Raw genomic sequence first — 25,780 nt, 5'->3', positions numbered from 1 at the left:
GCTTAGTAAGCTCTGCAGTACCTTGGTTGGTATTTGGTAGCCATGATATGCATAAAGTCGAAGGAAAATCAATGAGTTTGGCAGCATTTTTTCTACTGTGATATGTTTATCCTTTTGTTACCTATATCTTAAGTCTCTTGTCTCGAGGTCAAGTGATTTTTTACATTCCTATGGAATGATAGGTAGGCAAATAAATGTTCATTTTTTTCACTTTTTCTAATTTGGGTTTTGTAAATTGTCTTGTATTTTTTAACCGGAATATCCCCCTTGATTCGCAATTGAGAGGCTAAAGTTTTTTTTTACCCCTTTACTTTATTTAGACTCGAAGTAGGACATGTAGTCCATTTATCGGAGATGTGGTCCTTTAATGTGCTTAGTAAGCTCTGTGCCATGTCCCACCAAAGTATGGAAAAGTATCTTACCAGTGTAATACCCAATGGCAAAGTAGATTACTGAATTTGGAAAAACTGTAAGATCAAATATTTTTCCGCCAGCCTAGTCGCGGGTTCTATGCCCGCCCTAGGCAGATTTGAATACTATAGAGATAAAGTTCATTATCGAAACGGCCGACGTTCTCCTATCCCCTTGGGGGTCGATACTCTTCCATACTTTGGTGATCGGGATACTAGTCTGAAACCAAGTTTCTTCAGCATTCCATTGAATCAAAGCATGAATAAATTGTTACACTCCGGATGGATTGCACTATTCCCTGACCTTACTCTAGTGTCAAGGTCATATTATGATGAAATTGTGTGCTAGTCTGTTGTTGAGAGGTTAAGACATCATCTAGTAAACAATTCAATTAATTCAATATGCGCTGCTGCATTAATTTTATCAAACTGTTAGATAGATACTTGTGTATCTGCGTTTTAGCATTCCAATGATTGCTTTTACGTTTCATCGTTGTTAGAGTCTATCCCATTTTGTCAATGTAGTGCCTACCCAAAGAAATTGTTTGTGTTTTATCGCCGCGCCGAAGGCCCTTTAAGTGTTTTACTTCTCCCGTCCAAAAGGCACTTGGTGCTTAATTCTCTTGAGATGGGTTTCACCAACTTTCTTTTTAGTTTATCAGGCCTGTTTGTGTTTTAAGAAATGTACCAACCCGAAGATATTGTGTTTTAAGATATCGTTAATTTTCATGTTTTTCCCGGTCTCTGATGTTAAAATCGTGATTTCAGTGTCGTAGGTTAAGCGATATGTTAGGTAAGCAGAAATTTTTCGCTACAAAAATTGAAAAACATAAATCAAAGTGAAGTTATGTATACTCTTATGTATGTTTATTTGTGTTTTAAGAAATGTACCAACCCGAAGATATTGTGTTTTAAGATATCGTTAATTTTCATGTTTTTCCCGGTCTCTGATGTTAAAAGCGTGATTTCAGTGTCGTAGGTTAAGCGATATGTTAGGTAAGCAGAAATTTTTCGCTATAAAAATTGAAAAACATAAATCAAAGTGAAGTTATGTATACTCTTATGTATGTTTAATGGGAAGAATCTATTTTTAACGGTAGGTTGTCTAGACGTGTAGGTACTGGCTCTCGTGAGAACAATTGAAGAGCTGGTCCAAATGCAAATTGATATTCAAATGGAAAAATGTCGTGGTACTGTGGCTGAACTAGAATAATGTGGCTGAAATTTTGTCAACCAAAAGCTAGTTCTAAACACAGCAGCACCACTGTGTGGTATTTTAACTTGAACACACAACGACAAACTTTACGTAGGTAAGTTATCAATCAGTAATTAGCTAATTATTATAAGTTATCAATCAATTATTATAATTAATAGGTAGTTAAGTTACCTAAGGCTCAATATAGAGGAGCGGAGAGCATAGCGCATAGGTAAAGGGCAGCGATGACTTCAAACCGCATAGAACTAAGAGCAAAAAGCTTTATGCGCTATAGCTATACTCTCCGCTCCTTTCTGTTTAAGTGTTAAGTAAGCCTAAATCAGCGTAGTAACCGATGGACAGCAACATCGGGCGCGACTTGGTTAAATGGGGGACCGTCAATTTTTCTCTCTATGCACTATTTCTTTGAACTCTCATTCTATGCATTATTTCTTATCCTTTTCGTTCCAGGAACTCACTGGAAACAATGGGAGATTAGGAAAATTCAAAGTACAACAAGCATCATGACTAATCAAGTGTGACTGACAGCGATAAAATAAACATAACGTCATCTTTTATATCAACACCGACACAGACAGCAAGTATACCTATGATTTATCGTATTTTTAACAAGTTAACATAAAATCGAGTTCCTGTAAGGATATAATTTTCTCCAATAATTAAGATTGACAGCTTTATTAACTCTAATTAATAAGCTTCGTGAATGGAAAGGACAACATTCCTTAGAGATAAGATGTGCTTTTCATTTTAAAAAGGTAGTCCCAAATCTTTCTAGAGCCCCAAAAAAAATCTGTACTATAAATAATAATTTATTACCATTATGTTTAGGTAGCTACGTACAGATTAGATTATTCTAATAATTGGATTTTTGATTAATGAAATTTATCTAAATAAGTACGAGTAAGTTCCTACCTAAATTTCACTTTGAAAAAATATTATAATTATTCATTGGGTCAGTTAGGTACATTATGAACTGTTATCTAGGTTCAGTGTTCACTGGTGTTGAACATCGGAACTCGATTTTCTTATCAATAATATAGGTACCTCCTCATTACCCTAGCCTTAGGCTAGCCACTCACTATCAAGTAGACCTGACAGGTATACTTGATCAGGTCCGCCTGTCAGGCCTGCCTGATAGTTTGTGTGCTCATCAGGTTGACCTGACGGACGGACCTTTTCAGCTGTCAGGTCTACCTAATAGTGTGTTTGCTCATCAAGTATCAGGTAGACCTGACAGGCGGACCTGGTCAGGTGTACCTGTCAGGTCTACCTGAAAGTGAGTTGCTAGCCTTACACGGGTACTTGATTTCCACTTGAAGTCATCCTCTCCCCCTCTTGTCTATTTGAACATGGGGATTGTATGTAAAGTAGGACTGTGAGAACATATAGGTTAGGCATCACCTACATAATAGGTACCTAACTAGAGTTCAACCGCGATAAGGAAATATCAAAGTGCCTGCATAACTCATTTGAAAGTCGGTTAGTTAACATTAGGGTATTGAAAAATAATTTTTGAACGTTTGTTTTATGCTGCAAAGCTTATTTTTTAATTCAGTAGGTCAGTTTCATATCGACTGATAAGGTCCTTATTCGGGCTTATTTTTAACCAATGACACTTAATTTACGCGGTGATAGACAGAAATTAAACACTTACCGACTGTAATATCACTTACAAAGTAATAAAACGTGAATCATGCTGTATTTAATTCTTCAACACGTTTATTTTATCATCAGAAGAGTTTACATTATTCTATTGACTTTACCACGGGATGTGAAGTAAGTATCTTTCGTTTATCATTATATAATTCTACTCCTCGTCCTCCTCTTATTTTTCTTCCTCGCCCCTTTCTTCTGCTTCTTAGTTAGTGTAATGGGATTATGGGACTTTCCTTTTCCAAATCGCCTTTCTATTACTTTTCTCTCTCTCTCTTAACGTTCTCTGGCTCGGTGGTGTATTGGTCAACTCGTTCCCCTGGTAAACAGGAAGGCGTGGGTTCAATCCCAGTGGAGGTATGGAATTTATCCTCAATACAACTCGAGAATTTGACCACAGTAATAGTAGTGGCCTACTGCTGGAGTAAAGGGACTTTTCAGTCCTATGCGGGTAGTAGAAATAAGCACTATAATAAAATTATTCTCAACCCCAACATTGTTCGACTTAGTACGATCCACCCTATTTCATAGTGGAGGTATGGAATTTATCCTCAATACAACTCGAGAATTTGACCACAGTAATAGTAGTGGCCTACTGCTGGAGTAAAGGGACTTTTAAGTCCTATGCGGGTAGTAGAAATAAGCTCTATTATTATTCTCAACCCCAACATTGTTCGACTTAGTACGATCCACCCTATTTCATTCTTGTATCCTACCTATAATAATCTTTCGCTTTAAATTTCAGCATAATCTACTCGCTGTCCCGGGCCATACTTGGTACCAAACGTATGGCAGCAACCAACACCACTCTGGTATCCGAATTCAAGAAAAGCGTCAAACGGCGTCCCAATGCACCGTGCTACTACTTTCAAGACGAAACCTGGACTATAAAACAGGTGAGACGAAATCAGACCCGTCTCACATTGGGAGCGTAGACGCGTGACCAGGGCCGTTTTTGGGGCTTCCCCTCGAGCTTCATTTTTCTCCTTTGCTCTACGTCAAGGTCCGAAAATTTGGGGTGGCAGCTTAAAGTGGCAGCTAGTTTGTAAGACACTCCTATGCACCGTGCTATTACTTTCAAGACGAAACCTGGACTATAAAACAGGTGAGACGAAATCAGACCCGTCTCACATTGGGAGCGTAGACACGTGACCAGGGCCGTATTTAGGGGCGGGCCGAGGGGCCCCGGCCCCCCCTCCCCCTCGAGCTTCATTTTTCTCCTTTGCTCTACGTCAAGGTTCGAAAATTTGGGGTCATTTTCATCAAATATCCGAGTAGAAAATTAGATTTAGAGAGTTACACCTACTTAAAGTTGCAGCCAGTTTAGTAAGACACTCCTTTACCTAATTTTATTAGAACATTGGGAAATCTTTTGACAAGGTACTCGGCTATATGTATTTTATAGACTGCAGGGGCAGGGTCTCATCCCAGCAGTATAAACGAGACATCAAGCGCCCCGGGAGGCGCGCGAACGTCAAGAGTTCGAAGCGCCGCCCGGCCTATATTAACACGAAACAAAATTTCATCGTTTTCCGGCATTTTCACCTCAACTTTTCTCCCACTTCCCTTTAACTTTAAGCAAATTTTATTTGATATTCCAGGTCGGACGTGATATTCTATTCTGATTTACTTCCAGATCGATGAGTACAGCAACAAGATCGCCCGCATACTTCAAGACGATGGCTTCAAGAAGGGTGACGTATTGGCGTTGATGTGTGAGAACCGTCCCGAGTATGTAGGCGTGTGGTTGGGGGCGGCTAAACTGGGCGTCATTTCGAAGTTAAGCAACGTTGTGTGGTTGGCACAGCTTCTGGGCAAAAAAATGGTGCACTTCAAAGGAATAATCTTGGAAGTTGTTCACAGGGGTTTTTTTTTTTCTCAGAACCAGGAATGAAAATCGATCCCAACAGAATATAGAGGAGCGGAGAGCATAGCGCATAGGTAAAGGGCAGCGATGACTTCAAACCGCATAGAACTAAGAGCAAAAAGCTTTATGCGCTATAGCTATACTCTCCGCTCCTTTCTGTTTAAGTGTTAAGTAAGCCTAAATCAGCGTAGTAACCGATGGACAGCAACATCGGGCGTGACTTGTTTAAATGGGTGACCGTCAATTTTTCTCTCTATGCACTATTTCTTTGAACTCTCATTCTATGCATTATTTCTTATCCTTTTCGTTCCAGGAACTCACTGGAAACAATGGGAGATTAGGAAAATTCAAAGTACAACAAGCATCATGACTAATCAAGTGTGACTGACAGCGATAAAATAAACATAACGTCATCTTTTATATCAACACCGACACAGACAGCAAGTATACCTATGATTTATCGTATTTTTAACAAGTTAACATAAAATCGAGTTCCTGTAAGGATATAATTTTCTCCAATAATTAAGATTGACAGCTTTATTAACTCTAATTAATAAGCTTCGTGAATGGAAAGGACAACATTCCTTAGAGATAAGATGTGCTTTTCATTTTAAAAAGGTAGTCCCAAATCTTTCTAGAGCCCCAAAAAAAATCTGTACTATAAATAATAATTTATTACCATTATGTTTAGGTAGCTACGGGACTGAAAAAAATCTTTGGTAGAGAGCTTAATTTGATATGTAAATATTCTGGGGGGAAATAGTCCTTCTGTTCAGGGACAGAATATAGATACCTAATTCATACTGCTAGAACTTTTGTTTGATAATGGTTTAACGTCACTTTAGTGACTGAGTTCGACGAGGCTGGGCCGCCTATTGAAAAACTCGAAGGTACATTTTTTTTCTTTTTTAGTTACATAGGTATACAATATTTATTTTTTAACATGTAACATTTCATAAACATAACATTAATAGTATATCACTGTCCTATAAGCTCAAGGCTTATGTTCGACATTGTTACCCACTTATTAATTTCTGTTTTTCTTTGCGAATCTGAAACGATTTCCCCTCTTCCGAAGCCAATCGAAGGTGACGATTTCTACCGAATGGGGGGAGGGGAGGGTAAGAAATAGAAAGGAAAAGGGCTTTATTTGGAGGGTACGGGGCAGTTGTAGTTATGGGCCCGAACTCAACCATTTTTTTTCTCTTACTTTTAATTAATTTTTCTCTTCTACTCTCTGCTTATAGTCCCTCAGCCAGACTAACCTTTACCTATTTCATATAATAATTTTATTGTGTAATGGGCTGTAACCTGATGACTTGGGGTCTTAAGGACTAGTACACTAGTACAAAATTTCGCCAAAGTTCTACTCTCTGCTTATAGTCCCTCAGCCAGACTAACCTTTACCTATTTCATATAATAATTTTATTGTGTAATGGGCTGTAACCTGATGATTTGGGGTCTTAAGGACTAGTACACTAGTACAAAATTTCGCCAAAGTTAATAAAATATCCGTTCTCTCTATTCCCAGGCTGATGAAACTGAACAAGGAGATTGGAGTTGATGTTAGCAAAACATCGAGCAGATATTCCAAGGAACAATGTCATCCAGGCTTGCTGTGCCTCGCCAGATCAGACGACAAAAGTGGGTAAGTTGGAAACCCTCGGATCTGCTGTTAAGCTATTAAGGCAGTTCTCCAATCTTTCCGTGTACCCTCCCCCTCTCCAGCACACTAATGTTGTATAAGAGCGAACATAAATACACACTCTTTTAATAGCGCCGCAAGCCTTTTTTTATAATTTTGCCTCCGGCCTTTCTTTATCTCATCATGTGTTTGTGTGTGTGTGTGTGTGTGTGTGTGTGTGTGTGTGTGTGTGTTTTTATTTTTTTTTAATCCCTAAGGCGATCTCGTGGCACACTGTTTGAGAAGCACTGTATTAAGGTGTTTTCAAGTCAACGCTCATTTTCCGGCATTTCTATTTTTACAGATACAACAGAGTTCAAGTTACCGATACAAGTGATTCAGAGCTAGCCATGATATTATTTGTAGACTACAGCGACAAGCAAGAGATCCCCTATGAAGATCTAGTACCCATACATAGACCTCAACTCATATCTAACCTGCCCTTCCAAGTAAGTTCTATTAACCCTAGAAGGTGTCTGGCTAGGGGACGTTAAACAGAGAGAAGACTAGCGTCTGGCTGTGGGACTATAAACAGGGAGGAGAACAGCTAACCCTAACCAGCCTAGCAAGCGGGTTAAAGTGGTTTAAATTTTTCTCCACCCCTTTTTTTTTTCTGGGTTTTTTTTTTTTTTTTTTTTTAATAATAAAAAATCTTTTGAAACTTAAAACATATCTATTCTTGATACGGCATCTCACAGTGGCAAAAAAAACACTCTTTTTTGATGAGTCAGTAAAAATTACGTCTACCCAAAATGTACCTAAAAAAACAGTCTACCTTTCTAGGGTTAAGGGGGCACGGTTTGTCTAGTAGTTAGATAAGACGCTCGTCTGGTTAACAGGAGGGTGTAAGCTCGATCCCAGCCGAGACATGGAATTTTATCCTCATAAATCGGGATATTGCCACTATTTTCGCACAAAACTACACATAGATTATTGCATCACCATCACAATCGCCAAAGAAACCCATTTCAAAATGTTTTTATAATGTTCTCTCTCTTCCCTCAGGCTATTGAATGTTATCTGGCCGGTGTAGAACCACTAGAGGGAGTCTGGAGTCAAGCTGCCTATGATTTCCTGGATGATTTCACTCGTCTCTTTGCCCGGGTAAGTTACCTATATTTCATCTTATAGAATTTCCCTCAAAAGTTACCTATATTTCATCTTATAGTATTCGTCTCAATGTTAGATTTGCCTTACACCTGAGTTTGTGATTATACAGGGGATAGGCTATGCTTGAAAAGTAGAAATACGAGGTTGTCTCTCTGAAGCTGCAAGATTAAGAAAGTACCTGCCCGAGTAAGTTACCTATATTTCATCTTATAGAATTTCCCTCAAAAGTTACCTATATTTCATCTTGTAGTATTCGTCTCAATGTTAGATTTGCCTTACACCTGAGTTTGTGATTATACAGGGGATAGGCTAGGCTTGAAAAGTAGAAATACGAGGTTGTCTCTCTGAAGCTGCAAGATTAAGAAAGTACTTGTTTCTTCCTACAGGTTGTATCTGTGAAGCTGCACGGTGAGGAGACAGGGGGCAGACGATATGCTGTGGAACTATTTGATCTGGATGAAGAACTGAATATTAACAAGGAACTGGTGGCATTGGATTTGGCCAAGTTCTCGGAGGATGCCAATGTTTGTCTTTCTGAAGATGATGCGACCATTTTCAAAGAGGTAAGATAAAACGAAAATTGCTTTTAAAAATGGACGGAATTTTAAAGTTTTTATGTCCTCCGTCACAAGAAGAGAGAGAGGGAGGGAGGGAGGTAGAAAAAGAGAGAGGGAGGGAGGTAGAAAGAGAGAGGGGGGAGAGGAAGAAAGAAGGAGGAGAAAAAGAAAGAGAGAAAGAGAGAGGGAGGTAGAAGAAGAGGGGGAGAGAGAGGGAGGGAGGTAGAAGAAGAGAGAGAGGGGGGGAGAGGAAGAAAGATGGAGGGAGGGAAGGAGAGAAATGCTTATTGATTAAACTTTTTTATATTAACGATTAATACCTACATAAATACGTACAATATGGAAATCTAGATAATCGGGAAAAATTGCCGGTCCTGTGGAATCCCAATTATACAGGTTCAACTGTATTTGAAACATTTAACCAAAGGGCGAAGTGAACGCCCTAGCCCATGTTCTTGGTTTTAACCCTTGATGTGTTCTTGTTGCAGATTGAAAAACTAATGCAGAGTTCCGAATCAGAAGATGGAGAAGAAGTGTGGGAAGATTTACCAGACAAATCAAATCATGTGATTGAAAAGCAAGCGATCAATTTCGATCAGCAGGTGAATTGATAAAAATATTGGATACCTACATGAGGACACGGTTAAAAAGTTAATGTTCGTTCTCGGAACGGCTGGCTTTCATCTATCCTGTAGTCCTTGACTCTCCGCTTTGGGGACAATAAGACCTCAGCAGTGACAGTTCCCTCTATCAAATCTCTGGGGGTACGGTTAGCCCAGAGGTAACGCCTTTGCTTGCCACGCAGAAGATCCCGGGTTCGATCCCCAGCATCGACAAAAAATTGTACTCGTTTTTCGACTGCAAATATTTCAACTGGTTACTTTCTGGTGTTCTCGTGTTGACCGAGCACCCTACCTCGGTGGTGTAGTACCCCAGAAGATGGAGAAGAAGTGTGGGAAGATTTACCAGACAAATCAAATCATGTGATTGAAAAGCAAGCGATCAATTTCGATCAGCAGGTAAATTGATAAAAATATTGGATACCCACATGGGGACATGGTTAAAAAGTTAATGTTCGTTCTCGGAACGGCTGGCTTTATTCTATCCTGTCTTCCTTGAATCTACGCTTTCGGGGCAATAAGACCTTTGCAGTTACAGTTTCCTCTATCAAATCTCTGGGGGCACGGTTAACCCAGTGGTAACGCGCTTGCTTGCCATACTGAAGGTCCCGGGTTCGAGCCCCACCATCAACATAAAATTTGTTCTAATTTTTCAATTACAAATATTTCAACGAATTCTTTCTGGTGTTCTCGTGTTGACCGAGCCCCTATATGGGAAGTATTGGGTCTCTTCTCGCCCATCTGATGAGAGACATAAGACGGAATGGGCATGCTAAGACACAGACCACACGACTCTAATGTAGTACTTGTTTTGTTGCTACGAAATAAAAAACTGCGGTGAGTTATGTGTCTGATTACTATGTTGCTTTTTTACGTTCAGTTATCATCAGAAAGTCACAAATGACCTCGGGCATTGTCTATAAATTGTTTCAGGATGAAGAATATGTCATAGACGAGGCAGCACTTCTTGATGAAGAGGAGATGACGGAGTTTGTAAGTCATCTGTATGGAATTGATCTCCCCCCTCGCTTGGATCAGAAACTGGTAAGTGGTACAAATCAAGCATTTGTGTGGATTTGAAAACGATATTTTTTTTACAATAGATTCACAATAATAGAAATCTTTGTTTTTATTATTATTATTTTCAACTATTTTTCCTCATTTCGAATGTATATTCTCAATGTATAATGGACGTTCTCTCTCTCTCATTCTTACAATTTAATTTTGAGACCATTTTTTTTCTCGCTCTCTCTGACCTGTGGAAATATTTCAACCTCAGCCCGTCAGCGTGACTATTATTATTAATTTATTACAATGATTATGAACTTATGACATATTTTTCTATGTGTTTTCCCCATGTAATATTACGGCATCACTTTTTCAAAGAACGAATTTTTTTCTGGAAATTAGGCCTGGTATAACTTCCCTTTTTTAGCTAAATAAATATAGAGGAGCGGAGAGCATAGCGCATAGGTAAAGGGCAGCGACGACTTCAAACCGCATAGAACTAAGAGCAAAAAGCTTTATGCGTTATAGCTGTACTCTCCGCTCCTTTCTGTTTAAGTGTTAAGCCTAAATCAGCGTATTAACCAATGGACAGCAACATCGTGATTTGTTTAAATGGGTGACCGTCAATTTTTCTCTCTATGCACTATTTCTTTGAACTCTCATTCTATGCATTATTTCTTATCCTTTTCGTTCCAGGAACTCACTGGAAACAATGGGAGATTAGGAAAATTCAAAGTACAACAAGCATCATGACTAATCAAGTGTGACTGACAGCTATAAAATAAACATAACGTCATCTTTTATATCAACACCGACACCGACAGCAAGTATACCTATGATTTATCGTATTTTTAACAAGTTAACATAAAATCGAGTTCCTATAAGGATATAATTTTCTCTAATAATTAAGATTGACAGATTTATTAACTCTAATTAGTAAGCTTCGTGAATGGAAAGGACAACATTCCTTAGAGATAAGATGTGTTTTTCATTTTAAAAAGTTAGTCCCAAATCTTTCTAGAGTCGAAAAAAATCTGTACTATAAAATAATAATATTTATTACCATTATGTTTAGGTAGCTACATACAGATTAGATTATTCTAATAATTGGATTTTTGATTAATGAAATTTATCTAAATAAGTACGAGTAAGTTCCTACCTAAATTTCACTTTGAAAAAATATTATAATTATTCATTGGGTCAGTTAGGTACATTATGAACTGTTATCTAGGTTCAGTGTTCACTGGTGTTGAACATCGGAACTCGATTTTCTTATCAATAATATAGGTACCTCCTCATTACCCTAGCCTTAGGCTAGCCACTCACTATCAAGTAGACCTGACAGGTATACTTGATCAGGTCCGCCTGTCAGGCCTGCCTGATAGTTTGTGTGCTCATCAGGTTGACCTGACGGACGGACCTTTTCAGCTGTCAGGTCTACCTGATAGTGTGTTTGCTCATCAAGTATCAGGTAGACCTGACAGGCGGACCTGGTCAGGTGTACCTGTCAGGTCTACCTGAAAGTGAGTTGCTGGCCTTACACGGGTACTTGATTTCCACTTGAAGTCATCCTCTCCCCCTCTTTTCTATTTGAACATAGGGATTGTATGTAAAGTAGGACTGTGAGAACATAATAGGTTAGGCATCACCTACATAATAGATAATAGGTACCTACCTAGAGTTCAACCGCGATAAGGAAATATCAAAGTGCCTGCATAACTCATTTGAAAGTCTGTTAGTTAACATTAGGGTATTGAAAAATAATTTTTGAACGTTTGTTTTATGCTGCAAAGCTTATTTTTCAATTCAGTAGTCAGTTTCATATCGACTGATAAGGTCCTTATTCGGGCTTATTTTTAATCAATGACACTTAATTTACGCGGTGATAGACAAAGTAATATAACGTGAATCATGCTGTATTTAATTCTTCAACACGTTTATTTTATCATCAGAAGAATTTACATTATTCTATTGACTTTACCACGGGATGTGAAGTAAGTATCTTGCGTTTATCATTATGTAATTCTCCTCCTCGTCCTCCTCTTATTTTTCTTCCTCGCCCCTTTCTTCTGCTTCTTAGTGTAATGGGATTATGGGACTTTCCTTTTCCAAATCACCTTTCTATTACTTTATGTGTGTAATTAACGCAGTGGTTTTCGGATCTGGAGGTAGGTAGTTCCATCCGTTCAAGTCCAAGTTAAGTCATAGAATTTATCGATTCGAATTAATTGGGGAACGACCTTTGGACCAATCATTTATTTTGATAATTGGATTTCCCACATCACTAATGAAAAACTTGTCATTTACGTACAGGTACGACAGTTGCAGAGCAAGATAGAACAGTTAGAGGTGGATGTGACATATAGCCGATTTAAACAAGAAGCTAGCAACGCACGATCTACAAACGATGCTGCTGCCACCACGGTGAAGAATTTGGAAGCTCAGGTAAGTGGAGCTTTCAGGCTCTCAATCAGCCCTGGAGTGATTGCTTTGGGATGACATTTGGTTTTGGCTATAAAAATTTATCGATGCCCTTCGCACTCAACCTTTGCTATTTCGTTAACAAGGGGAATTTCAGGCTGGTATCCTCCCTTTTTAAAGTTTCCCAGCCAGACTAAGCTGTTCTCCTCCCTGGTTAAAGTCCCCCAGCCAGACTGAAGTCTCGTAAAACATTTATAATAACATTAATAATATTCGATGGAAACATAATTATATATAACATAGTATATCCTGTCTGACAACATAGTATATCCTATCTGACTCTCCTATCTGTCCTTTATGTTCCTTGAATGCCCCTATGAACTCCTCACACCTAAACTTCTGTCCTGCCTTGGAAGCCAGCAATGACATTGTAGGGAACTATTGGGATGCGAGAGGAAAAATGGCCTAATGGTCAAAGATCCCGACATTTGCAACATCTACATACATACATACATACATACATACATACATACATACATACATACATACATACATACATACATACATACATACATAATTAATTTAATTTAATTCAGACATCCTCTGTAAATACTATTTATGTAAAAACCAACCTCAGTGGTGCAGTGGTTAGCACGGTGGACTTTAATCCCAGCAGTATAAACGAGACATCAAGCGCCCCGGGAGGCGCGCGAACGTCAAGAGTTCGAAGCGCCGCCCGGCCTATATTAACACGAAACAAAATTTCATCGTTTTCCGGCATTTTCACCTCAACTTTTCTCCCACTTCCCTTTAACTTTAAGCAAATTTTATTTGATATTCCTGGTCAGACGTGATATTCTATTCTGATTTACTTTCAGATCGATGAGTACAGCAACAAGATCGCCCGCATACTTCAAGACGATGGCTTCAAGAAGGGTGACGTGTTGGCGTTGATGTGTGAGAACCGTCCCGAGTATGTAGGCGTGTGGTTGGGGGCGGCTAAACTGGGCGTCATTTCTGCCCTAATCAACACGAACCTGAAGAAGCAACCCCTCGTACATTCCATCTCTACGGTGAAATCGAAAGCGATCATCGTGTCCGCACTGTACTACCCGGGTAAGCGGTTCATTCTTGTTTCACCGCCGTTTTTATTTCGTAGCAATGAAACAACTGCTATATTAGACGCATGTCTGTGTCGTAGCATGCCCATCCCTTAGTATGCCTCTTATCAGAAGAGACACAATAGGTATTTCCTATTTAGGTGCTGGGTCAACACGAGAACACTAGAAAGTAACCCGTTGAAATATTTGCAGTCGAGAAAAACGAGAAACCTTTTGCATGGCAAGCAAGCGCGTTACCAATGGGCTAACCGTGCCCCCAAAGATTTAATAGAGGGAACTGTATGTGCTGAGGTCTTATCGTCTCGAAAGCGAAGAGTCAAGGAAGATGGGATAGAAGAAAGCCAACCATTCCGTGAACGAATATAAGGATTCCTAGGACCAGTGCCGATAAACCTCTGACTTTACCGGGAATCGAACCCGGAATCTCTCGAAGATTTTTGGTTTCTGTTCCTGAGCAGAAGCCTTAAATAGTGATTAACACAGTGGGGTTTCTTGTTTCAGAAATAGAGGCGATTCGCGAGTCCATCCCTGATGTCAAGCTGTTTCTACTCGACGAGACCAAACCTAATCTAAACCTCTGACTTTACCGGGAATCGAACCCGGAATCTCTCGAAGATTTTTGGTTTCTGTTCCTGAGCAGAAGCCTTAAATAGTGATTTAACACAGTGGGGTTTCTTGTTTCAGAAATTGAGGCGATTCGCGAGTCCATCCCTGATGTCAAGCTGTTTCTACTCGACGAGACCAAACCTGATTTACCAAACCTATCTGATCTAATGAAGACTACTCCAGCTAGCGAAGTAAAACCATCAGAGCCTCTACAGACCAGTGACAGTCTCCTGTATATTTATACCTCGGGAACAACTGGATTGCCCAAGGCTGCCATTATGCCCAACTTCAAGTAAGATTTATATCACGCTACTAGTGTAGGTTGCCCTAAGACCTATGATGCATTGGGAACTGGTAAATTCAATGTGCTATCGCCGCGCCGAAGGCCCTTTAAGTGTTTTACTTCTCCCGTCCAAAAGGCACTTGGTGCTTAATTCTCTTGAGATGGGTTTCACCAACCTTCTTTTTAGTTTATCAGGCCTGTAAGCCTATACAAATCAAAGGGTGGATTTCACCAAAAAGGCCTTCCACTGTTAAGATCCATATGATTTCTATAGGCTTTACAGGCTAAGCTAACAGGCTGTTAGGGGCTAGTAGGTTGGCGAAACCCACCCAAATGGAAACGGCCTTGCAGAGGCTGAAAAAATATTGGTTAAACCGACCATTATTCTATTATTTTTACAGAGTTCTACTTGGAGGTCAAGTGGGGAAACACCTTCTGTCTTTAGGATCAGGGGACGTCATTTACAACTGTCTGCCTATGTATCACAGTGCTGGAGGTCTCATTGGTACTATACCGGCGTTGATACTAGGCTCCTCCATTGCCATCAGGACGAAGTTCTCTGCCTCCAACTATTTCCGTGACTGCGCCAAGTACAAGTGCAATGTAAGTTCAACTCATTTGCTTTATTTATGAAATAAGTAATAGTGGGTCCTAGGCTCCTCCATTGCCATCAGGACGAAGTTCTCTGCCTCCAACTATTTCCGTGACTGCGCCAAGTACAAGTGCAATGTAAGTTCAAGTCATTTGCTTTATTTATGAAATAAGTAATAGTGGGCCTATGTTAGTTAGTGGCCCTTTTCCCGGGGAACAATAAGAGGCTCTAAAGGACCGATCGTCAAAGGGAACTGTAACCGCTAAGATCTTATCGTCCCGAAATTGAAGAGAGAAGAAAGACGAGATAAGAGAAAGCCAGCAGTTCCGAGAACGAACATGATCCGTTCAGGATAAATTGCGCCCCGGGCGGGAACCTAACCCGCGGCCTAGCGCTTACAGGCGTTATTGGGAAGAATCTATTTTTAACGGTAGGTTGTCTAGACGTGTAGGTACTGGCTCTCGTGAGAACAATTGAAGAGCTGGTCCAAATACAAATTGATATTCAAAATGGAAAAATGTCGTGGTACTGTGGCTGAACTAGAATAATGTGGCTGAAAATTTGTCAACCAAAAGCTAGTTCTAAACACAGCAGCACCGCTGTGTGGTATTTTATTAACTTGAACACACAACGACAAACTTTACGTAGGTAAGTTATCAATCAGTAATTAGCTAATTATTATAAGTTATCAATCAATTATTATAATTAATAGGTAGTTAAGTTACCTAAGGCTCAATATAGAGGACAGCCACACATCTATCACGTCAAGTGATTTTACGTAATTTGATGGTAGTGTGGTTGTTCTGAACGAAATTACCTACAATATTTTGGGGAAACTTTGAATTTGAACTAGACCTTTCTGACTCCCCATGATTTCACGTGACGTGATGATAGTGTTTCTAGTTTCTACCTTTATTCCATTTCAGGCAGGTATCTACATCGGGGAGATGTGTCGCTATCTACTGGCAAGCAAAGAGTCCGAGGCAGACTACTCACATCAAGTAGTGAAAATGATCGGAGTGGGCATGAGGGGCGATATTTGGGCCAAGTTTGTGAAGCGATTCCATGTGCAGACAATTATCGAGTTCTATGGTGCCACGGAGGGGAATGCTAATCTAGGTAAGATTCTTCTCCTGTCTTAAATTCACCGGTTCCCAATGGTTCACTGAAGTTAAGCAACGTTGTGTGGTTGGCACAGCTTCTGGGCAAAAAAATGGTGCACTTCAAAGGAATAATCTTGGAAGTTGTTCACAGGGTTTTTTTTTTTCAGAACCAGGAATGAAAATCGATCCCAACACGGAATAGAGTTTCAAGGGTTTTAGGCATTTTCATCTCAACTTTTCTTGTATTTCGTTCGTTCTCGGGACGGCTGGCTTTCTCCTATCCTGTCTTTCTTATCTCTTCGATTTCGGGACGATAAGACCTTAGCAGTTACAGTTCCCTCTATCAAACCTCTTGAAAAATTCTTCTATTTCTCTTCATCTTTAATTTCAGTTAACATGGACAATACCGAAGGAGCAGTGGGGATCATACCAACATTGTTGCCGACAAAGGGTTTTAGGCATTTTCATCTCAACTTTTCTTGTATTTCGTTCGTTCTCGGGACGGCTGGCTTTCTCCTATCCTGTCTTTCTTATCGCTTCGAGTTCGAGACGATAAGACCTTAGCAGTTACAGTTCCCTCTATCAAACCTCTTGAAAAATTCTTCTATTTCTCTTCATCTTTGATTTCAGTTAACATGGACAATACCGAAGGAGCAGTGGGGATCATACCAACATTGTTGCCGACTTTCCTTCACCCTGTTGCCATAATTCAGTTCGACCTGGTAGAAAATCAGCCGATACGGGATCCGAAGACGGGACTCTGCATTAGATGCAAATACAGTAAGTGTCTGAGCATACTACGTTTCTGCATGATTTTATAGTACCACGGTCTCTGTGTTTTTTTTTTTTTTAAAAAAAGACGGGACTCTGCATTAGATGCAAATACAGTAAGTGTCTGAGCATACTACGTTTCTGCATGATTTTATAGTACCACGGTCTCTGTGTGTGTTTTTTTTTTAAAAAAAAGAGGTTTAATAGAGGGAACTGTAAATGCTAAGGTCTCATCGTCCCGAAATCGGAGAGAGAAGGAAGACAGGATAGGAGAAAGCCAGCCGTTCCGAGAACGAACATTATCCCATCAGAATAAAATCCGCCCTGGGCGGGAATCAAACCCGCGACTTTGCAGTTACCAGACAGGAAGGCAGACGCGCTCCCTCCAAGCTAACTAGGTTTAATCTTTGTTAATTTTAACTCTTGGATTAAGCAATCTGATTGGCTAGAAAGTTTAAAATCAACCAATCAGATTGCCTAATCCAAGTGTTAAACAAAAAAGAAGTTTAAACTCAGATTTGTGGTCCTGGCCATAAGCATTAGCTAACTAGGTTTAATCTTTGTTAATTTTAACTCTTGGATTAAGCAATCTGATTGGCTAGAAAGTTTAAAATCAACCAATCAGATTGGCTAATCCAAGTGTTAAACATAAAAGACGTTTAAACTCAGATTTGTGGTCCTGGCCATAAGCATGCCAAATTCCAAGCACCAGTGCCGATAAACCTTTGACTTTACCGGGAATTGAACCCGGAATCTCCAGAGTACAAGCGTAGTGTGAAGTGTGATACTCTGTTGGACTAGATAGGAGGAAGCCAAAGCCAGTCGTTCCGGGAACATACATCTGTTTAGAATAAAGTTCCAGGCAAAAGCACCAGTGCCGATAAACCTTTGACTTTACCGGGAATTGAACCCGGAATCTCCAGAGTACAAGCGTAGTGTGAAGTGTGATACTCTCTTGGACTAGAATAGAATAGTTTTTATTGTAAATAAAACCAAAAGGTATCTTACAAAGTCAATTCAACTTAATTCTAAATTAAATAGGAGGAAGCCAAAGCCAGTCGTTCCGGGAACATACATCTGTTTAGAATAAAGTTCCAGGCAGGAATCAAACTTGCGACCTAGCTAAAATATCGTGCGATGTCGGGGACAATGTGGTTACTACTGATCACATAACGTGTCACATTGCATGTGAATGTGAATTCGCAAAAGTAAATGTTTCATCAGACTTCAGAAAAATGTGCTTTTTACTACTATTGTGCTTTATCTAATACCTACTTCTAATGGTCTCTTTAAAAAAATCATGTAGATATTTTTTTAATGTATACGACATCCTAAAAAAGTGCCGTATGTACCTATTTAATTTTTTGAAGTAAATAAAATCTTAAACAGGTACATAGGACATCTTGCAATTTGAAAAAATCAACCAGTAAACCGAAATACAACAATAAAGAAAAATAAAATTCAGAAAAAAAATTGCGAGGGGTTTGTTTAAGCTTCCCGGACTGTCCAGCATGAAGGTTCCCACCCGACTCCCACCCTCGGCACCTAACTTTGGTAGCACGACCGAAAAGTTCAAAAGGGGAGGAGCTTAAGCTTCTCCTACGCATGCGCTAGAACTTGGAGCTTTCTATTCGATGTGATTCCCCTTGCTCAGTACAAAAACAGTATAGGAGAATTTTCCCCTTCTGCATTTTAATTTCTCCTCTTTTTTTCTGAACTTGGTAGTTATGCTGGTAAAGTTAGGTAGTGGGGGGTAGTTTGTTATATGTACCTACCTTTTATGTCATCTTATATTATAAGAACAAGATCCATTCACAGCTCCTCTTTTTTTCTGAACTTGGTAGTTATGCTGGTAAAGTTAGGTAGTGGGGGGTAGTTTGTTATATGTACCTACCTTTTATGTCATAGGTAATAAAAACAAACAATTTTAAAGTGTCTAAATCGACCGACTTTGTATATTTCAACATTGTTTTCAGGAACCTGGTACAAAAACTATCACACCAGATACACGAGATTGTGTTTATGGGGGTTTAGGGTTCGATCCCCGGAAGTATCATTTTTTACGCAGCGAAGTATGGGATAAACTGCTAGATTTGCCCCTTCTGTAAATTCACATGCCTTTTCCACAAGTTTGGCCATGCCTCGGGATGAACTAGCGGGATTCCGGAGCGAAGCGACGGAATTCAGCTAGTAGGTAATAAAAACAAACAATTTTAAAGTGTCTAAATCGACCGACTTTGTATATTTCAACATTGTTTTCAGGAACCTGGTACAAAAACTATCACACCAGATACACGAGATTGTGTTTATGGGGGTTTAGGGTTCGATCCCCGGAAGTATCATTTTTTACGCAGCGAAGTATGGGATAAACTGCTAGATTTGCCCCTTCTGTAAATTCACTCTATTTGTCTCCAGATCAACCTGGCATGATAATTGGAGAAATCAAGCAGTCTGATCCGAGCCGACATTTCTACGGGTATGCCGACAAGAAAGAATCTCAGAAGAAAATCCTGGAAAACGTTTTCAAACCCGGGGACAAATATTTCTTGTCAGGTGAGAAAAGTAACAGGTATCTTGGAAATTAATTAATATTCCTAAATTAATCGAAATTTCTTTTCACTGATTACTGGATCGGAATATTCAATACAAGAGAGGAAGGGGGTTAACCGATTGGCGTACAAAAAAAAAAAAAAAAAAAAAAAAAATGGAATGAAACACACGACAAGTGGGAATGGGGTCTCAGACGGGTCTAGAATTTCGCTCCAAAACCTTCGAATGCCAACTTTGAGTCCATGAGTTCCATAACAAGTACCTACCTACATAAGGTAGTTGATTTTAGGCATTTCAAAAAGTCATTTAATGAGAAATCATTTCGGATATGATTTAGAATTTACATAGATTTCGAAGAAAATAATTTTTCCCATTGATTTCATGGAAAATTATTTTCCCCATTTTCAGGTGACATGATGGTGATGGATGAGTTGGGATATTTGTATTTCAAGGATAGAACGGGTGATACGTATAGATGGAAAGGAGAAAACGTCTCCACAATGGAGGTGGAAGCTACAATCAGTAAATATCTGCCCTACACCGAGTTCACAGTTTATGGAGTTAAGGTAAAAACCTCGGGTCATCGGGTCTCAATCTTTTGTAAGATTTTTACCTTCTTTTTCCCAAGAGCTTTGATAGAGGTAACTGTGACCTGTAAGGCCAGCCACTCACTATCAGGTAGACTTGACAGGAGGACCTGATCCCTGTCAGGTCTACCTGATTGTGAGTGGCTGGCCTAAATAAGAAAATGACATTATGATGGGGTTGGTAGGACAGGGTTGAATGGTAGAGATTGCCCAGGCAATAATTTCGCCCGGCCTAAATAAGAAAATGACATTATGATGGGGTTGGTAGGACAGGGTTGAATGGTAGAGATTGCCCAGGCAATAATTTCGCCCTTTGAAGGCCAGCCACTCACTATCAGGTAGACTTGACAGGAGGACCTGATCCCTGTCAGGTCTACCTGATTGTGAGTGGCTGGCCTAAATAACAAAATGACATTATGATGGGGTTGGTAGGACAGGGTTGAATGGTAGAGATTGCCCAGGCAATAATGTCGCCCTTTGTGTGTAATTTCTTGTATTTGTGTACATTGAATTATAACCAATAGAATCTAAATAAATAAATAAATATTTCAGGTGGGTGATCTGGATGGACGCGCGGGTATGATCGCCATTGTGGACACATCCAATCAAGTGGACTTGAAGCTCCTAGTGCAAGGATTAGACGCTAATCTACCTGCCTATGCTAGACCTCTGTTTGTAAGGATTATGAAGGCCATTGAAATGACTGGTGAGTAGACGATGTACCCAATCACCTGGGCCACAATCAGAGTTTAACTCTTGAATGAAGCAACCTGATTAGTTGAAAATTTTAAAATCAACCAATCAGATTGCTTAATCCTAGTCCTAGAGTCGCATTGTAGCACCAGCCATAAGGCAAAAACAGCCAGCCAGATTACCAATAAGAAAATGAAAAAAAAAAAAAAAAAAAAAAAAAAAAAAAAAATTGAAACGTTTAGAATTCACTTTTTTCTCCTGTAGGAAACAAAGAAACCTTAGTAATACACCTGAGCTTAGTGTAGTGGAAAATTATAATGCCTAGACTTGGGTATAATGAGGTATTAGTACTGAAAATAAGAAGTTTACATAGAGGGAGTGATGTTACAGGTAATTCAGGAAGTTGCAAGAAATTATAACCAGAGTCCTTCAAATATGACGTTTATTTTTCTTAAAATATGACTCTAAAAATATGACTTTATGACGTTTATTTTTCGTGAAATATGACTCTTATTTTCGTCAAATATGACGTTTATTTTTCAAAAATACCTACACATAAACCAATATACTAAAAGTAGATTAGCTCTAAGAACTTCAATGAAAAAAAAGTCAGTATTAAAGGGGTACAGAAAGTTACGAGTACAAGGAGGTTAATATACTTCATTGATTGTTGAAGAACAGTACCTATGAGATTGTGGACAAAGTGACTATCGGCGCTCCTCAGGCAATAAGTATCGTCGCTCGTCGCTGCTCAGGCAAAAAAAAAAAAGAAAAAAAGAAAATGTAAGATATTTTTATGACTTTTTCGTAAATTTTGGCTCAAAATGCCTAAAATATGACGTTTTTTATGACATTTTAGAAAATTTCGGCGTTTTATGATGTTTTCCCAAAAAAAGCTAAAATATGACGTTTTAGTATGATATCATGACATTATGACGTTTGAAGGACTCTGATTATTAAACTTATCACTTTTGTATTCTATTATTTCAGGAACATTCAAGATCAAAAAGATTCAACTACAAAACGAAGGCTTTGATCCTAGTCAAATCAGCGATGATTTGTACGTCAGACAGGGTTCCGAGTTTGTACGAATGACGCCGAATACATACGAGAAAATTATGAATGGTGAAATCAAAATGTAAAGGAAAGGTTCGAACAGAACGGCAAATATACAAATGTGGAACTTGAGCCTTTTATTAGTCGAAAGACAAGGGCGCTAAATCAAGAATCAACCGTGACCCAATAAAGAAAGAGAAATGCCCGTGTAACGAAACCATCATGTATCTCTACCCACTATACTTATTATTACAATGTAACATATGTACTCGTAGTTAGTTTTTAAAATAAAACACAAAAGTATTTTATATTTTATACAAAATTTCTTTCATTTAAAAGACTCATTTTGTCCAGATGAAGGAAACCTTGTTATTAGTTCATTCTATCGAGCTGCAAGAACTACCTATTACAAATGTAGTACATCCGTTACAATAAATATTATACAAAATTTCTTTCATTTAAAAGACTCATTTTGTCCAGATGAAGGAAACCTTGTTATTAGTTCATTCTATCGAGCTGCAAGAACCACCTATTACAAATGTAGTACATTCGTTACAATAAATGCTTTAAATTATAAGTTTCCAATAAATGGACACGGTAAATTTTATTAGTCCTGCAAGTATCAAGCCAAAGATAAGAAGGTCCATTCAACTGGAGTTTAGTCCTAACCTCTGGTTTCATCAGATCTCGCAACTATGATATCGTTCAGTTACCTTAGTAACTAAGTTTAGGAGTTTGGTTTTACTCTGGATAAATAGGAGTTTAACATAGTTTAGTACAAGTACAACCGTACTGTCCTGCAAGTATCAAGCCAAAGATAAGAAGGTCCATTCAACTGGAGTTTAGTCCTAACCTCTGGTTTCATCAGATCTCGCAACTATGAATTCGTTCAGTTACCTTAGTAACTAAGTTTAGGAGTTTGGTTTTACTCTGGATAAATAGGAGTTTAACATAGTACAAGTACAACCGTACTGCAAAGTCTCGTTTCCTAAGAATGAACTCAATACAAAAGGAAAGACATGAATATCTTCATAAAATATTGTTTTAATGGATCACAATATTAACACACCATTTTCCTGTACGTCCTGCTGGTTTTCACATTTAGTTTGGAGTCTCTACAAGGGCAATCCACCGAACATGTTCTCAAGTCTTCCAGATACAATCTTGTGTCAAATATTTTGATATGAACCGCTTCCCTCCGCCCCCCGGGCGTCACACCAATGTCAAATATAACGAGCAAGGAATACTTGATAGCACGCAGGATGTTGTCCGTACCTCCCTGTATTTCGCTGAAATGAAAGAAGTAATCCTTCCTGCCGTCGTCTCCGATACGATTGATAAAACCAAACCCACGCTCCTTGTTGAAGAACTGAATCACTCCACTTACATACACCTCTTCGATAATCTTGCCCAGGTGAGCTTTCATTGTAAGGTTAGACATGGATAAAATGAACACAAGAAAATAGGGGAATAAAGGATAAAATGAACACAAGGCAAAAGGGAAATAAAACGAGATTGATATAAAAGATCAGACGAGATTGGGAAAAGTTTGAACAGTGTTAAAACTGTCTGGATCACTTTGAGAAATGAACGGAGTGATTATTACATTGGCCGATATGAGGTTTGGCTCCACAGTGAACTAGCCACTTCAAAACGAACCACTACTTTCAATCCAAAGATAATACGAAGACCGTCAAGACATCAACTCTGTAAACCGAAGGCTCAACGATAGATCATCCGGGGGAGCAGGGGCAACACCAGGTTCTTGAAACACACGGTGAGGCCCGTAAACGTTTTCAAATCCCACACCGGATGTCGCGTGAACGCTTTGAACGTATCGGCGAAAGCAGAGGCGTACGTGTAGCTCTCCCATATCATAATGTGAACGTCCGTGGAAAATACGTCAGGGTGAGAGGCGTTCACGTGCTGAGATGCGTACAGGTTGAAGAAGTCGCAGAAGTGATGGTACATGTTCACAGCTGCAAAAAAGTACAAAGACAATATAGAGAATTTAAAATAAGTAGTGATTTAATAAAAATGTGATGGTACATGTTCACAGCTGCAAAAAAGTACAAAGACAATATAGAGAATTTAAAATAAGTAGTGATTTAATAAAAATAAAAAAAAAGATGAGTGTTCCACCGCCGTTTTTATTTCGTAGCAATTATGCCCATCTCATAGTATGTCCCTCATCAGACGGGCGATAAGAGACAAATACTTCCCATTTAGGTCAATACGAGAAGACGAGGACACCAGAGAGTAACCCGTTGAAGTTGAAATATTTGGAATCGAAAAACGAGTACAAATTTTTGTTGATGGTGGGCATCGAACCCAGGACCTTCTGCATGGCAAGCAAGCGCGTTACCACTGCGCTAATAGTTTGTAAAAAAAAAAGATGAGTGTTCCACCGCCGTTTTTATTTCGTAGCAATTATGCCCATCTCGTAGTATGTCCCTCATCAGACGGGCGATAAGAGACAAATACTTCCCATTTAGGTCAATACGAGAAGACGAGGACACCAGAGAGTAACCCGTTGAAATATTTGGAATCGAAAAACGAGTACAAATTTTTGTTGATGGTGGGCATCGAACCCAGGACCTTCTGCATTAGTTTGTAACTCTTACTTGCGTCTATTTTCATGATGTACGTGGGCTGATCTATGATGACGTCACACTTGTTAGATGTCAGGGGAGGAGAGGATAGTTGAGTAAACTGTAGCATTTCTGGTGCCCAAGACTGCAGGGGACTCACATGGTCTGCCTCTTCTTTTAGCTTTGATTCGTTGAACCTGGGAACATATACGTTGATATATTACTTAAATACATACCTGAGACCATTTTTTAAGATCTTAATACGAAAACAGCCAAAAACTGTATATGTAACTAATAGGTAGGTTTTATGTCAAATTTTGGGTACCTAAAGGAGTAAGTTTTATGTCAAAGTTAGGGTACCTTAGATACATAGGTAGATGTAGATGCTCCTTACTTTAGATACTTAAGGACTAGAGCTTCCCCTGTAAACACTGTATTTGTACCTCCAAGACTAGCTCCTTTTTTTCCATGTTCGTGAGAAAAGTATGACACCCATCTCGCACCTTACCTACACCTCCTAGACAAGAGCTATGTTGGCACTTACTTGCAATTACCCGACTGCAGGGGACTCACATGGTCTGCCTCTTCTTTTAGCTTTGATTCGTTGAACCTGGGAACATATACGTTGATATATTACTTAAATAAGTACATACCTGAGACCATTTTTTCTTTAAAGGTCTTAATAAGAAAACAGCCAAAAACTTTGATAGGATATGTAACTAATAGGTAGGTTTTACGCAAATTTTGGGTACCTAAAGGAGTAGGTTTTATGTCAAAGTTAGGGTCCCTTAGATACATAGGTAGATGTAGATGCTCCTTACTTTAGCTACTTAAGGACTAGAGCTTCCCCTGTAAACACTGTATTTGTACCTCCAAGACTAGCTCCTTTTTTTTCCCATGTTCGTGAGAAAAGTATGGCACCCATCTCTCACCTTACCTACACCTCCTAGATAAGAGCTATGTTGGCACTTACTTGCAATTACCTCCAATCTGGCCATGTTTGAGGACGTCCATCTTGTATCGAATGGGCTCTTTCCTTGTATTCAAACCAGTCAAGTCCATGAAGATATTTCTACCTCTACAGAATCTTAAATGTTTCGAACATTCCAGAGAAGAATCTTCCTGTAAGATAAACAAGATTTACTGTCAGGATAGAATTAGTTATTAGAGGTACAAGGGAATTGAAAAATTCAAACCAGTCAAGTCCATGAAGATATTTCTACCTCTACAGAATCTTAAATGTTTCGAACATTCCAGAGAAGAATCTTCCTGTAAGGTAAA

At 39.1% G+C, this 25,780-nt stretch overlaps 3 protein-coding genes and 1 long non-coding RNA gene across 9 annotated transcripts; 2 read left to right on the top strand and 2 right to left on the bottom strand.

The window, feature by feature from the left end:
* The first annotated feature begins 1,277 nt into the window (after positions 1-1,277).
* LOC103511580 (long-chain fatty acid transport protein 4) lies at positions 1,278-22,225 on the top strand. Of its 5 annotated transcripts, XM_026825303.1 has the most exons (13): positions 1,278-1,406; positions 2,077-2,207; positions 3,165-3,402; positions 4,025-4,175; positions 13,425-13,662; positions 14,352-14,565; positions 14,958-15,159; positions 16,075-16,267; positions 16,882-17,031; positions 19,438-19,575; positions 19,981-20,138; positions 20,712-20,865; positions 21,843-22,225. In XM_026825303.1, the coding sequence occupies exons 3-13, from the start codon at positions 3,320-3,322 to the stop codon at positions 21,992-21,994; spliced, it is 1,833 nt and encodes a 610-aa protein (XP_026681104.1). In that variant the 5' UTR covers positions 1,278-1,406; positions 2,077-2,207; positions 3,165-3,319; the 3' UTR covers positions 21,995-22,225. The 5 variants fall into 5 exon arrangements, with proteins under 5 accessions (XP_026681104.1, XP_026681108.1, XP_026681107.1 ...); XM_026825307.1 differs by lacking the exon at positions 3,165-3,402 and having other exon boundaries at positions 2,077-2,203; XM_026825306.1 differs by lacking the exon at positions 3,165-3,402.
* On the top strand, positions 5,227-12,188 carry LOC113468421. Of its 2 annotated transcripts, none has more exons than XR_003392177.1 (2): positions 5,227-5,590; positions 11,919-12,188. It is a non-coding gene; the product is annotated as an uncharacterized LOC113468421 (long non-coding RNA). The 2 variants fall into 2 exon arrangements; XR_003392178.1 differs by lacking the exon at positions 5,227-5,590 and adding an exon at positions 10,703-10,952.
* Positions 22,226-22,398: 173 nt separating the features above from the next.
* LOC108252676 (cold shock-like protein CspI) lies at positions 22,399-23,625 on the bottom strand. Its single transcript, XM_026825313.1, has 2 exons — positions 22,869-23,625; positions 22,399-22,689 (listed from the first exon to the last, which is right to left on the bottom strand). Exon 1 carries the CDS (start codon positions 23,347-23,349, stop codon positions 22,969-22,971), a length of 381 nt encoding a protein of 126 aa, XP_026681114.1. The 5' UTR covers positions 23,350-23,625; the 3' UTR covers positions 22,399-22,689; positions 22,869-22,968.
* A 5-nt stretch (positions 23,626-23,630) lies between these two features.
* Positions 23,631-25,758, bottom strand: LOC103511578 (EGF domain-specific O-linked N-acetylglucosamine transferase-like). The gene is made up of 4 exons (XM_026825300.1): positions 25,696-25,758; positions 25,473-25,548; positions 24,533-24,696; positions 23,631-23,887 (listed from the first exon to the last, which is right to left on the bottom strand). The coding sequence occupies exons 1-4, from the start codon at positions 25,706-25,708 to the stop codon at positions 23,631-23,633; spliced, it is 510 nt and encodes a 169-aa protein (XP_026681101.1). The 5' UTR covers positions 25,709-25,758.
* Between the last annotated feature and the right edge of the window lie 22 nt (positions 25,759-25,780).

The sequence above is a fragment of the Diaphorina citri genome, unplaced genomic scaffold, assembly GCF_000475195.1.
Source record: "Diaphorina citri unplaced genomic scaffold, Diaci psyllid genome assembly version 1.1 scaffold728, whole genome shotgun sequence".
Taxonomy (NCBI): domain Eukaryota; kingdom Metazoa; phylum Arthropoda; class Insecta; order Hemiptera; family Psyllidae; genus Diaphorina; species Diaphorina citri.
This window is presented reverse-complemented; position numbering and strand designations above follow the sequence as displayed.

Excerpts from the sequence above, each read along its gene's own strand:
- LOC103511578 (XM_026825300.1), bottom strand. Across the intron at positions 24,697-25,472 it reads CAGATTGGAGGTAATTGCAA|GTTCAACGAATCAAAGCTAA; the intron begins GTAAGTGCCAAC and ends ATATGTTCCCAG. Across the intron at positions 23,888-24,532 it reads CATCATGAAAATAGACGCAA|CTGTGAACATGTACCATCAC; the intron begins GTAAGAGTTACA and ends ACTTTTTTGCAG.
- LOC103511580 (XM_026825303.1), top strand. The coding sequence starts at position 3,320 with ATGCTGTATTTAATTCTTCAACACGTTTATTTTATCATCAGAAGAGTT. Across the intron at positions 17,032-19,437 it reads CTGCATTAGATGCAAATACA|ATCAACCTGGCATGATAATT; the intron begins GTAAGTGTCTGA and ends ATTTGTCTCCAG. Across the intron at positions 19,576-19,980 it reads GGACAAATATTTCTTGTCAG|GTGACATGATGGTGATGGAT; the intron begins GTGAGAAAAGTA and ends CCCCATTTTCAG.
- LOC108252676 (XM_026825313.1), bottom strand. The coding sequence starts at position 23,349 with ATGTCTAACCTTACAATGAAAGCTCACCTGGGCAAGATTATCGAAGAG.